Source organism: Myxocyprinus asiaticus, chromosome 11, assembly GCF_019703515.2.
Source record: "Myxocyprinus asiaticus isolate MX2 ecotype Aquarium Trade chromosome 11, UBuf_Myxa_2, whole genome shotgun sequence".
Lineage (NCBI taxonomy): Eukaryota > Metazoa > Chordata > Actinopteri > Cypriniformes > Catostomidae > Myxocyprinus > Myxocyprinus asiaticus.
In genome coordinates, this window is record NC_059354.1 from 49,565,203 (window position 1) to 49,580,341 (window position 15,139).

A 15,139-nucleotide genomic window follows, 5' to 3' on the forward strand; every position below is an offset into this window, starting at 1 on the left:
GGTCCCCGAGAATGTTATTTTTAAATGCTGGTGACCGGTTAATAACTGGTTAATTTCATTCCGAAAATGTTTTAATGAAACCAAAGACTAAATGGTTCATCACAGAAATGTTTTGGAAATGACACCACTTCCTGTTGGCCAAAAATGGGGCTTCTCTTTCTTTACTAGAACATTTATAATCATGCACTTTTATTCTGAAGGAAACTTCTGCATCACACGTCTTTGCCTTAACGCACGTTGTGGATGAAGCCTTCCGTGACACGCTGAAGACCTGAACTATATAAAATTACAAAATATACATGCACAATTAATCCAGATACAAGGAAAATTATTGAGGTAAAAAGTACATTTCTCAGTTGTTTCCGAGTCTTCAACGAATAATTTTTTTTATATGATGCATTAATACATATTGATGCTGCCGGGTTCTGACTGAGAAGATGAACTGCAATTAAAAAAATAATTAAAATAAAATAATGAAACAATTATTAAATAATTAAAATAACTTGGCCTGCATAATATGACGTTTAATCCAAACATGCCCGCACAGTGTGTGAGTGTATGCAGGAAAGAGAGAGATTTAGGCTATTCATTGATTTTAGATGGCCAGATGTATATTTGAATTATTTTTAATATTTTGGGGATATATTTAATATTAAAAATACATTTATTGAAAAGACCTTATTGAGAATTCCCCCACATGGTAAAAAATTGTTTATTTTCTTTTGGTTAAGGCAAGTTCTTTATTTTGACCTTGTTTCTTTTGCCAGATCTGACAGCAGCTGGTATATCACCCACACTTAGCACAGAGTACAGTACGCACATGATAAGCTGCTGATGAATGCGATCTGCCGTGTTTTTGGAGATGAATTCCTCTGCAGAGCCATTGGAAACTTTCCAGATCACTTCAACCATATGAATGCCATTACCCGCCACAAACACACGACAGTGCTTCATGAACGGCGAACCTTTCAGATATTTACAAACACAGACACGGTGAGACTCTTGTAGTGATATGAAAAGATTAAGACAGACAGGGTAACAGTGTTGCTGTTACAGTGTAATTACCCATGTAATTACAGAGTACTAAATCATTTAATAACATGAAACAGCATGTACTTAATATGTAATTAAGTTACGGGACAGCAAGTACTTACACATTGTAATTACCAGTATGTGTGTTATAGACAAGAATTATTACATGTGTGTAACAGGCCAGCCTTGTTACATACTGTACATATTTGTGTGATAAGATCTTGTTATATACATGGAACAGGCAATCTTGTAACAAAACACTGGTGTTTGGGCAGGCTTTTCATGGTCAAATACTATCACATCTGTATAAAAATTAAAATGATTACCTTTTCTTCATGTGATTTCAAGCAGCATGGGTCTATTGTGTATGGGCATAAGTCAGGTTGTCAAAATTGGTTTTACTGTTCAACTGTTGCATTTTGTTTCAAGTAGAAGTTTGTTAATAATTATGAAGCTATTTGATGTATTCAGCTGTGTACTAGTGAGTTAATTTTAACCTAAGCACAGCTTGTTAAGGTATATAGTTTCACACTTAAGTACAGTCTAGATACACTTTATTTGACAGTGATTAATACTATGTAATATTGCGTATATGTAATTATAATGCTATTACATGTAACAACATTTATCTGTTCCACATTTGTAACAAGAGCTAGGTATGTAACAAGACTGTTACACACATGTAATAATTATTGTCTATTACACATACATAATCACAATGTGTAAGTACATGCTGTTCCATAATGAATTACATATTAAGTACATGTTGTTTCAGGCTACTTCATTATTTAGATCTCTGTACTTGGGTAATTATATGTAACAAGGACACTGTAAAATAAAGTGTTACCGACTGACATTTTGAATGATAACAAATTAACAAACATTCAAGGCTGATTAATTCCATTTTAAAGCTACATTTTCCTGTGCAATAATATTAATATTGAATGACGATAAAAAGTATATATATATTTGAATGAAATGTCCAACTCACCACGGTCCACTTTGATGACCTCATTAATCGGCTCAACCATTTCAGGTTTCTTTAAATATTCATCTGTAACAATCAAGCAAGCATATTCAAATCACTCCGTTTTCAATTGCTCTTCATGCTAAACTGATTTTGAGAAAAATGCATTTTAGATATTGTCACAACATGATGTCATAATTAGAATTAATAAAATTAGGCAATTTTTTTTTTTTTGCTGCTGTGCTTTCAAGACTTGTATGTAAATGTCCTCTTCACATGTGAAATGAGTAACAGTGCTTTGTTGCGCTCACACACGAGCTGCGGGTTTGCTGTCGGGTTCAATGTATTTTTTAAATGATGCACTCTTCAAAAAAAAAAAAAAAAAAGCCCTTGTGTAAATCTGCATTACATTTAGACACGACTGTTTAAAAAAAAAATACAAAAATCTTCAGCCGTTCAACATTGGGACTATTCAGAAGGATATTTTATGAGTATATTTCATATTCAGACAAACTCATATTTTTTCCCATATGACCCCTTTATAATAATGTCATTAAATAAATCATCACCTATTACTTCACAATTGATATTTTCAGCCATTTCACCGACGACTCCAGCTAAAGTAAAGTTCATTTTGCAGGTGTAAAAGCCAGCATCCTCGAAGAGAATGTCACGTATGATCAGTATATCGTTCTTCGGCACAAACTTCTGATCTTCTTGAAGCTTCTCGCAGTTCTGAGAATTAGAAGACAAAGCAGAGGCCACAGGAGAGATAAAAGAGTTTGTTACTCATTCATCTCAACATCAACAGACAAATTAAGGCAAACTTTATTCATTCTAAAATGATATTTTTAATATGGCTAGTCGATTAAAAAAAGAATAGATTCTTAGATTCAGAGGTTGTGGTAATCGAAAGTCGACTAGCAATTATTAAAAATGTGAGGTATACTTTATATTGCACTTTTTAATGTAATTCTTGAATTCTCTGTGAATAGACCAGCAATATTTGATATATTGCCCAGTCCTAGTATGGAGATATACATATTGCATTTTTACAGTGTTTATGAAGCAGCACTGTATTGATATCAATACAGTGCTGCTTCATAAACACTGTAAAAATGCAATATGTATATCTCCATACTAGGACTGGGCAATATATCAAATATTGCTGGTTAGGATTTGTTCTACACCACTAATTACTAGGGATGCTCCGATCGATCAGCCACCGATCGGTATCGGCCAATATTCACGTCCTATGACTCGATCGGTGATCGGTAATTTGGCCGATCGCATAAACCAAACGCTCATGTCGCAAAAGGCGCGCGGCTCCTTTAAGACTTGAGCAGCACTGTCATGGCATCACAGAGTGTGGGGAATATGGTCATAGTGTTGTAAGACAACAAACATGATTCAGCAGTTAAGAGCGATGCAGTGGGAGACATGGCGAATATGAAAAGTTTGTGTACTGTACTGTTAATGTGGCGAAACGGTTCTTATTATCGTTCATGGCGGCAGCTTCTCAGTCTCCGCCGGTCATTGGCATCTAATTAATAACGAGAGTTACAAGATGTAACTCGAACATCTTTATTAAAAATCTCCCCATTAACAACAGTAGCACCCGTAGAGTCCAGAAACATGCGCTCTTTCACCACTTTCCTTTCATCTCTTGCCCTCATGAGAGAGCGCCTGTTCACCTCATTAAAGTTCAAGCAGCAACAAGTGAAAAATGAACTATTAATACAATCATCCAAGGATTTTATCAATATAAATAATTCTTTATACAATATTAAGATACCATAATATAATATACTGTCTTAAATATAATGCAAAAATAAAACAGAAATAAAATAAGGAATAATAATAATTATATGAAATAATGACAATGAATCAATAACCAAAAATGTCACATTAAGTTATATACATTGTATCCTCTTTTCTCCCCAAGTTGGAATGCCCAATTCCCACTACTTAGTAGGTCCTCATGGTGGCGCGGTTACTCATCACAATCCGGGTGGCGGAGGACAAGTCTCAGTTGCCTTCGCTTCTGAGACCGTCAATCCATGCATCTTATCACGTGGCTCGTTGTGCATGACACCGCGGAGACTCACAGCATGTGGAGGCTCATGCTACTCTCCACGATCCACGCACAACTTACCACGCGCCCCATTGAGAGCGAGAACCACTAATCACGACCATGAGGAGGTTACCCCATGTGACTCTACCCTCCCTAGCAACCGGGCCAATTTGGTTCCTTAGGAGACCTGGCTGGAGTCACTCAGCGCACCCTGGATTCGAACTCGCGAAGAGGACATTTCACTGTATAGTGTCAGTGTGCAGAAAGCTTACATATAGCCAGTTATGACAGAGATCCTTATAAAAGGTGAAATGATCGGTAACAGCCGATCAGGTGACAAGAAAATTGTGATCGGTATCGGATGTAAAAATCCTGATCAGAGCATCCCTACTAAGTACCTCTAAGCATCTACTATTAAACTTTTGCAATAAATTCACCCTGAAGTCACAAGCCATGTACAGACTCCTTTCAAACATTGTTCTGTAGATAATTTCAGTCTTGTGCAATATTGGGATGTCCCGATACCATTTTTTTGAGAACGAGAAGGAGTAATACCTTTTTTTTTTTTTATTTTTTTTATTCCATATCAACAGTTTATTTAATTTTTCAAAATGGTGTTTAATTAAATAAATTAAACCTTTAATCAAATGAAAATAGAACTATTAATTTTCAACATAATATTGTATTATTTTATCAAATGATGTGCTTTTATACAGAACCTCACAGCATAATCCAAAATACAACATTGGCTAAAGAGCTGAGATATTCTTCTAAAAATCTTAATTTGTGTTTTGTAGAAGAAAGAAAGTCATACACATCTGGGATGGCATGAGGGTGAGTAAATAATGAGAGAATTTTCATTTTTTTGGGTGAACTATCCCTTTAAGACTGGACTAATGGGCTGTTCACACAGAATGCGTCCTTGCATACATTTATTTTTTATTTTTTTTTAAATGGACGCAGCATCATGAACGCGATGCTGAAAAAACAGCAAGATGTGGCGCCATGGTCAAAGACTATCTAGCACGTTCACATAGAAAAACAATTGAAAAACAGTGCAGACAGATGCAAAATTGTGCTCTAAGTGAACGCCCCAAAACAGTACATAATAGTATGTAATTAAGACATTAGGAATCCAACAGTGTGGTCTCAATTTTTCACAGAAGATCAGCAAAGCATTACATTTTTCATACAAATGAAAAGCTTTATTCTTTTAATCAGTATATTTGTCATTTTAAAAACACAGAATGCAGTTTTTCTCATCCTTTTGTTTGCTTAGATTGAGTGCGAGTGGGTGTTTAGTGGCAGCAGACTGTTTAAAGGTCACCATCTACCACACCTGCTAAACACTTAACCACTGTTCAACAGATTTACTCAGCACACCATCTGGGAAACTCCATTATCAGCCTTTCCTGATATTTCCATTCATTTAATCTCTTTGGTCAACAGACTTTCTCACGAAAAACATGTTCAGGTCACATTACATAAAAAAAAATAAATAAATATATATATATATTTATTTGCATAAGGAGAATTAAACATAATTTTTTTTTTCTCCCCAATTTGGAATGCCCAATTCCCAATGCGCTCTAAGTCCTCGTGGTGGCGTAGTGACTCGCCTCAATCCGGATGGCGGAGGATGAATCTCAGTTGCCTCCGCGTCTGAGACCATCAATCCGCGCATCTTATCACGTGGCTTGTTGAGCGCGTTACCGTGGAGACGTAGCGAGTGTGGAGGCTTCACGCTATTCTCTGCGGCATCCACGCACAACTCACCACGCACCCCATCGAGAGCGACAACCACATTATAGCGACCACGAGGAGGTTACCCCATGTGACTCTACTCTCCCTAGCAACCGGGCCAATTTGGTTGCTTAGGAGACCTGGCTGGAGTCATTCCGCACACCCTGGATTTGAACTCGCGACTCCAGGTGTGGTAGTCCACGTCAATACTCGCTGTGCTACCCAGACCCCTCCCACTGACATACATTGATTGAATGGGTCACACTTTATTTTACAGTGTTCATGTTACTGTGTATATACATAGATTAAAACTAATGAACTACATATAATTACTCTGTAATTACTGAGCTGCTTGTATTTACATACTGTTATTGTTATTACTATAGTAACATGTAATATGTGTAACATGGACACTGTAAAATAAGGTGTTACCATAGAATGTACAGCATTCAAAATCTAACCGATGACGTAATTGTAATGTTTGCATACTGAATTGCGATTGGTCTTCTTTCTTACATCTATAGTCTCCTTTCCACTGCAAAGACGATGACATGTCAATGGATTCTCGTGTGCAGCCGAAAGAAAACAAGAGGCGTCCTGAGTGTCATGCCAATTTAAATTACACAGACCAAAGACTGAACCCTAAACTATTCTTTTGCTGCCTTGCATGTGATTTCAGGAAATGCAAAGCTAATTTACCTTGTACCACTGGAAGGAAAAACTATCCACTCTTCTGGAATAGCTCCTCAAAGGGCAGGCGAGAAGTTCAGTCAACCCAGCACTGACTTTTTGTATGCTTGCCTGTGATATTTTACAGAGTTCTGATGTTATTTCTTCAACGACCAACACTGTCGCCTGTTTGTAGCACTCACTTGGAGTTCTGTTGAAATATGACAAAAGAAACAGACAAGAAAAATGTAACTGATGATGCTGCAAGTGCAAAAGTGGGGAAAACGTCTCCATGATATCCATCAGGTAGTTGCAACATTTTATACGTGCTGATATAGAGCGCAACAGCGCACGCCCACTTTTTCAGCCGTCTTCTGGAAGCATTTTTCCGATTTATTTTTTCCATATGGACTTCATAAACTCCTTCATAAAAGAGTTGTGAGCCATGAACCAAACCAATCAGCTCCGAGGATAATCACAACATTACAAACTTTGATTTGAAGCACAAAAAGTATTTGAAAATGGACACATTTTTAGAGTTCCTTTGCACGATTTGTTTGCTGCAATCCTTTGATTGGTGGATTTCCCCCTCAGGTTCATGGGTAGTGTAGTTTTGCAGCAGGATTTTTTTTTTTTCCATTTTTTTGTGGACTGATGGATTCAATGAAAGCATATACCATCGATTAGCAACCTCAGAGCTCATGGAAGGTCTATATTTAAAGGTAAATACAAATTAATGGGATGTTTACTCCCGCAACCAGACTGTTGCACTCTATTCCAAAAAAAACCCAAATTATTTTATTATTTTTGGTCCAGTGAATATTCTGGAGGCGTGCAGTAATATTCAGCAACTTTCCTGTTTCAAACACTTGAGCACAGAACACAATCAGATAGATCACACACACACTGTAGTAAGGAGATGACTAATGCTGCCCTCTGCTGATCGTTTGTGTACCTGCTCATTTGTGATTATCTACTACACTAGGGCTACAGATTTATCTAAATGTAAATTTGAGGTGAGGCCAAACATTTATCAGAGTCATTCTGAGATATTAGCACTTTTATTGCAAGTGAAAAATGAAAAACAAAACTAAGACAAAACTAAAAAACCTTTAACACAGTGTGCTTATCAGCTTTAATATAACCATGGGTATTCTCAAACCCATAATGTTCCAAATCTGAATTACTTATTTTTTCCATGGAGCACAATAATAGATGTTAGGCAGAATGTTAGGGACTGACAGTGTCATTATAAACTCTCATTGCATCTATAAATCTCCACTTTCACTTTCAATTCTTTTGTTTTTGGCGATTCACATTCTTTGTGCATTTCACCACCTACTGGGCAGGGAGATGAATTTAAAGTAAAGAAAGGACTAAAATATTGATCTGTTTCTCACCCACACCTATCATATCACTTCTGAAGACATGGATTAAACAAATGGAGTCTTATGGATTGCTTTTATGCTGCCTTTATGTGCTTTGGACCTTCTGAGTTCTGATCACCATTTATTTGCATTGTATGGACCTACGGAGCTGAGATATTCTTCTAAAAATCTTCATTTGTGTTTTGTAGAAGAAAGAAAGTCATACACATCTGGGTGGCATAAGGGTGAGTAAATGATGAGAGAATTTAAATTTTTTTGGGTGAACTATCCCTTTAAGACTGGACTAATGGGCTGTTCACACAGAATGCGTCCTTGCATAACATTTTTTTTTTTTTAAATGGACGCAGCATCATGAACGCGATGCTGAAAAAACAGCAAGATGTGGTGCACGGTCAAAGACTATCTAGCACGTTCACCGAAAAACTATTGAAAAACCCCATAACAGTACATAATAGTATGTAATTAAGACATTAGGAATCCAACAGCGTGGTCTCAATTTTTCACAGAAGATCAGCAAAGCATTACATTTTTCATTCAAATGAAAAGCTTTATTCTTTTAATCTGTATACAGTGCATCCGGAAAGTTTTCACAGCGCTTCACTTTTTCCACATTTTGTTATGTTACAGCCTTATTCCAAAACTGATTAAATTCATTATTTTCCTCAAAATTCTACAAACAATACCCCATAATGACAACGTGAAAGAAGTTTGTTTGAAATCTTTGCAAATTTATTAAAAATTTAAAAAAAAAAAAAAAAAAAAAAAAAAATCACATGTACATAAGTATTCACAGCCTTTGCCATGACACTCAAAATTGAGCTCAGGTGCATCCTGTTTCCACTGATCATCCTTGAGATGTTTCTACAACTTGATTGGAGTCCACCTGTGATAAATTCAGTTGATTGGACATGATTTGGAAAGGCACACACCTGTCTATATAAGGTCCCACAGTTAACAGTGCATGTCAGAGCACAAACCAAGCCATGAAGTCCAAGGAATTGTCTGTAGACCTCCGAGACAGGATTGTATCGAGGCACAGATCTGGGGAAGGGTACAGAAACATTTCTGCAGCATTGAAGGTCCCAATGAGCACAGTGGCCTCCATCATCTGTAAATGGAAGAAGTTTGGAACCACCAGGACTGTTCCTAGAGCTGGCCGTCCGGCCAAACTGAACGATCAGGGGAGCAGGGCCTTAGTCAGGGAGGTGACCAAGAACCCGATGGTCACTCTGACAGAGCTCCAGCATTTCTCTGTGGAGAGAGGAGAACCTTCCAGAAGAACAACCATCTCTGCAGCACTCCACCAATCAGGCCTGTATGGTAGAGTGGCCAGACGGAAGACACTCCTCAGTAAAAGGCACATGACAGCCCGCCTGAAGGACTCTCAGACCATGAGAAACAAAATTCTCTGGTCTGATGAAACAAAGATTGAACTCTTTGGCCTGAATGACAAGCGTCATGTCTGGAGGAAACCAGGCAGCGCTCATCACCTGGCCAATACCATCCCTACAGTGAAGCATGGTGGTGGCAGCAACATGCTGTGGGGATGTTTTTCAGCGGCAGGAACTGGGAGACTAGTCAGGATCGAGGGAAAGATGAATGCAGCAATGTACAGAGACATCCTTGATGAAAACCTGCTCCAGAGCACTCTGGACCTCAGACTGGGGCGAAGGTTCATCTTCCAACAGGACAACGACCCTAAGCACACAGCCAAGATAACAAAGGAGTGGCTCCGGGACAACTCTGTGAATGTCCTTGAGTGGCCCAGCCAGAGCCCAGACTTGAACCCGATTGAACATCTCTGGAGAGATCTGAAAATGGCTGTGCACCGACGCTCTCCATCCAACCTGATGGAGCTTGAGAGGTCCTGCAAAGAAGAATGGGAGAAACTGCCCAAAAATAGGTGTGCCAAGCTTGTAGCATCATACTCAAAAAGACTTGAGGCTGTAATTGATGCCAAAGGTGCTTCAACAAAGTATTGAGCAAAGGCTGTGAATACTTATGTACATGTGATTTTTTTTTCATTTTTTATTTTTAATAAATTTGCAAAGATTTCAAACAAACTTCTTTCACGTTGTCATTATGGGGTATTGTTTGTAGAATTTTGAGGAAAATAATGAATTTAATCAATTTTGGAATAAGGCTGTAACATAACAAAATGTGGAAAAAGTGAAGCGCTGTGAATACTTTCCGGATGCACTGTATTTGTCATTTTAAAAACACAGAATGCAGTTTTTCTCATCCTTTTGTTTGCTTAGATTGAGTGCGAGTGGGTGTTTAGTGGCAGCAGACTGTTTAAAGGTCACCATCTACCACACCTGCTAAACACTTAACCACTGTTCATCAGATTTACTCAGCACACCATCTGGGAAACTCCATTATCAACCTTTCCTGATCTTTCCATTCATTTAACCTCTTTGGTCAACAGACTTCTGCAGAAGAAGGTTGAATCTCACGAAAAACATGTTCATGAAATTTTTTTCTATATATATACAGTGCATCCGGAAAGTATTCACAGTGCTTCACTTTTTCCACATTTTGTTATGTTACAGCCTTATTCCAAAATGGATTAAATTCATTATTTTCCTCAAAATTCTACAAACAATACCCCATAATGACAACGTGAAAGAAGTTTGTTTGAAATCTTTGCAAATTTATTAAAAATAAAAAACGAAAAAAATCACATGTACATAAGTATTCACAGCCTTTGCCATGACACTCAAAATTGAGCTCAGGTGCATCCTGTTTCCACTGATCATCCTTGAGATGTTTCTACAAATTGATTGGAGTCCACCTGTGGTAAATTCAGTTGATTGGACATGATTTGGAAAGGCACACACCTGTCTATATAAGGTCCCACAGTTAACAGTGCATGTCAGAGCACAAACCAAGCCATGAAGTCCAAGGAATTGTCTGTAGACCTCCGAGACAGGATTGTATCGAGGCACAGATCTGGGGAAGGGTACAGAAAAATTTCTGCAGCATTGAAGGTCCCAATGAGCACAGTGCCCTCCACCATCCGTAAATGGAAGAAGTTTGGAACCACCAGGACTCTTCCTAGAGCTGGCCGCCCGGCCAAACTGAGCGATCGGGGGAGCAGGGCTTTAGTCAGGGAGGTGACCAAGAACCCGATGGTCACTCTGACAAAGCTCCAGTGTCTCTCTGTGGAGAGAGGAGAACCTTCCAGAAGAACAACCATCTCTGCAGCACTCCACCAATCAGGCCTGTATGGTAGAGTGGCCAGACGGAAGCCACTCCTCAGTAAAAGGCACATGACAGCCCACCTGGAGTTTGCCAAAAGGCACCTGAAGGACTCTCAGACCATGAGAAACAAAGATTGAACTCTTTGGCCTGAATGGCAAGCATCATGTCTGGAGGAAACCAGGCAGCGCTCATCACCTGGCCAATACCATCCCTACAGTGAAGCATGGTGGTGGCAGCATCATGCTGTGGGGATGTTTTTCAGCGGCAGGAACTGGGAGACTAGTCAGGATCGAGGGAAAGATGAATGCAGCAATGTACAGAGACATCCTTGATGAAAACCTGCTCCAGAGCGCTCTGGACCTCAGACTGGGGCGAAGGTTCATCTTCCAACAGGACAACGACCCTAAGCACACAGCCAAGAGTGGCTCCGGGACAACTCTGTGAATGTCCTTGAGTGGCCCAGCCAGAGCCCAGACTTGAACCCGATTGAACATCTCTGGAGAGATCTGAAAATGGCTGTGCACTGACGCTCCCCATCCAACCTGATGGAGCTTGAGAGGTCCTGCAAAGAAGAATGGGAGAAACTGCCCAAAAATAGGTGTGCCAAGCTTGTAGCATCATACTCAAAAAGACTTGAGGCTGTAATTGGTGCCAAAGGTGCTTCAACAAACTATTGAGCAAAGGCTGTGAATATTTATGTACATGTGATTTTTTTCATTTTTTATTTTAAATAAATTTGCAAAGATTTCAAACAAACTTCTTTCACGTTGTCATTATGGGGTATTGTTTGTAGAATTTTGAGGAAAATAATGAATTTAATCAATTTTGGAATAAGGCTGTAACATAAAATGTGGAAAAAGTTAAGCGCTGTGGATACTTTCCAGATGCACTGTATATATATATATATATACACTATATTGCCAAAAGTATTCGCTCACCCATCCAAATAATTGAATTCAGGTGTTCCAATCACTTCCATGGCCACAGGTGTATAAAATGAAGCACCTAGGCATGCAGACTGCTTCTACAAACATTTGTGAAAGAATGGGCCGCTCTCAGGAGCTCAGTGAATTCCAGCGTGGTACTGTGATAGGATGCCACCTGTGCAACAAGTCCAGTCGTGAAATTTCCTCGCTACTAAATATTCCACAGTCAACTGTCAGTGGTATTATAACAAAGTGGAAGCGATTGGGAATGACAGCAACTCAGCCACGAAGTGGTAGGCCACGTAAAATGACAGAGCGGGGTCAGCGGATGCTGAAGCGCATAGTGCGCAGAGGTCGCCAACTTTCTGCAGAGTCAATCGCTACAGACCTCCAAAGTTCATGTCGCCTTCAGATTAGCTCAAGAACAGTGCGTAGAGAGCTTCATGGAATGGGTTTCCATAGCCGCGCAGCTGCATCCAAGCCATACATCACCAAGTGCAATGCAAAGCGTCGGATGCAGTGGTGTAAAGCACGCCGCCACTGGACTCTAGAGCAGTGGAGACGCGTTCTCTGGAGTGATGAATCACGCTTCTCCATCTGACAATCTGATGGACGAGTCTGAGTTTGGTGGTTGCCAGGAGAACGGTACTTGTCTGACTGCATTGTGCCAACTGTGAAGTTTGGTGGAGGGGGAATTATGGTGTGGGGTTGTTTTTCAGGAGCTGGGCTTGGCCCCTTAGTTCCAGTGAAAGGAACTCTGAATGCTTCAGCATACCAAGAGATTTTGGACAATTCCATGCTCCCATCTTTGTGGGAACAGTTTGGGGATGGCCCCTTCCTGTTCCAACATGACTGCGCACCAGTGCACAAAGCAAGGTCCATAAAGACATGGATGGGCGAGTTTGGTGTGGAAGAACTTGACTGGCCTGCACAGAGTCCTGACCTCAACCCGATAGAGCACCTTTGGGATGAATCAGAGCGAAGACTGTGAGCCAGGCCTTCTCGTCCAACATCAGTGTCTGACCTCACAAATGTGCTTCTGGAAGAATGGTCAAAAATTCCCATAAACACACTCCTAAACCTTGTGGAAAGCCTTCCCAGAAGAGTTGAAGCTGTTATAGCTGCAAAGGGTGGGCCGACGTCATATTAAACCCTATGGATTAAGAATTGGATGTCACTTAAGTTCACATGCATCTAAAGGCAGATGAGCGAATACTTTTGGCAATATAGTGTATATACAGTGGCATGCAAAAGTTTGGGTACCCCTGGTCAGAATTTCTGTTGCTGTGAATAGCTAAGTGAGCAAAAGATGGCCTGATTTCCAAAAGGCTTAAAGTTAAAGATGACACATTTCTTCAATATTTTAAGCAATTTTTCTTTTTTATATTCATCTTTTACAGTTTCAAAATAACAAAAAAGGAAAAGTTTGGGCACCCTGCATGGTCAGTACTTAATAACACCTCCTGGCAAGTATCACAGCTTGTAAAAGCTTTTTGTAGCCAGCTAAGTGTCTTTAAATTTTTGTTTGGGGGATTTTCACCCATTCTTCCTTGCAAAAGGCTTCTAGTTCTGTGAGATTCTTGGGCTGTCTTGCATGCACTGCTCTTTTGAGGTCTTTCCACAGATTTTCAATGATGTTTAGGTTGGGGGATTGTGAGGGCCATGGCAAAACCTTCAGCTTGCACCTCTTGAGGTAGTCCATTGTGGATTCTGAGGTGTGTTTAGGATCGTTATCCTGTTGTAGAAGCAATCCTCTTTTCATCTTCAGCTTTTTTACAGATGGTGTGATGTTTGCATCCAGAATTTGCTGGTATTTAATTTAATCCATTCTTTCCTCTACCAGTGCAATGTTCCCCTGTGCCACTGGCATCAACACAAGCCCAAAGCATGATCGATCCACCCCCGTGCTTAACAGTTGGAGAGGTGTTCTTTTCATGAAATTCTGCACCCTTTTTTCTCTAAACATACCTTTGCTCATTGCGGCCAAAAAGTTATATTTTAACTTCATCAGTCTGCAGGACTTGTTTCCAAAATGCATCAGGCTTCTTTAGATGTTCATTTGCAAACTTCTGACACTGAATTTTGTGGTGAGGACGCAGGAAAGGTTTTCTTCTCATGACTCTTCCATGAAGGTCATATCTGTGCAGGTGTCGCTGCACATTAGAACAGTGCACCACTACTCCAGAGTCTGCTAAATCTTCCTTAAGGTTTTTTGCAGTCAAACAGGGGTTTTGATTTGCCTTTCTAGCAATCCTACAAGGAGTTCTCTCTGAAAGTTTTCTTGGTATTCCAGACCTCAACTGGAACTCCACCGTTCCTGTTAACTGCCATTTCTTAATTACATTATGAACTGAGGAAACGGCTACCTGAAAATGCTTTGCTATCTTCTTATAGCTTTCTCCTGCTTTGTGGGCATCAATTATTTTAATTTTCAGAGTGCTAGACAGCTGCTTAGAGGAGCCCATGGCTGCTGATTGTTGGGACAAGATTTGAGGAGTCAGAGTATGTATAAAGCTTTGAAATTTGCATCACCTGGCCTTTCCAAATGATGATTGTGAACAAGCCATAGCCCTAACAAGCTAATTAAGGTCTGAGACCTTGATAAAAGTTATCTGAGAGCTCAAATCTCTTAGGGTGCCCAAACTTTTGCATGGTGCTCCTTTCCTTTTTTTCACTATAAAATTGTACAAATAATACACTAATATTGCTTAAAATGTTGAAAAGAATGTTTCATCTTTAACTTTATGCCTTTTGGAGATCAGTTCATCTTCTACTCACTTAACTATTCACAGCAACAGATTTTGACCAGGGGTGCCCAAACTTTTGCATGCCACTGTATATATATATATATATATATATATATATATATATATATATATATATATATATATATATATATATATATATTTATTTTTTTTCATAAGGAGAATGAAGCCTAAATTATTGTTTTTTTTTTTCTCCCCAATTTGGAATGCCCAATTTCCAAATGCGCTCTAAGTCCTCGTGGTGGCGTAGTGATCCGCCTCAATCCGGGTGGCGGAGGACGAATCTCAGTTGCCTCCGAGTCTGAGACCGTCAATCCGTGCAACTTATCACGTGGCTTGTTGAGCGCATTACCGCAGAGACCTAGCAAGTG

The 15,139-nt window shown here is 39.5% G+C and overlaps 1 protein-coding gene across 1 annotated transcript in view; it reads right to left on the reverse strand.

The window, feature by feature from the left end:
* Positions 1-15,139, reverse strand: part of zmp:0000000936 (interleukin-1 receptor type 1) — a 43,230-nt gene that overhangs the window by 14,924 nt on the left and 13,167 nt on the right. The window contains exons 4-7 of the mRNA XM_051710647.1: positions 6,516-6,696; positions 2,569-2,734; positions 2,024-2,086; positions 821-965 (exon numbers count right to left, since the gene is read on the reverse strand). Of these exons, the coding sequence (XP_051566607.1) occupies positions 821-965; positions 2,024-2,086; positions 2,569-2,734; positions 6,516-6,696 (555 nt within the window). The remainder of the gene's footprint in view (positions 1-820; positions 966-2,023; positions 2,087-2,568; positions 2,735-6,515; positions 6,697-15,139) is intronic.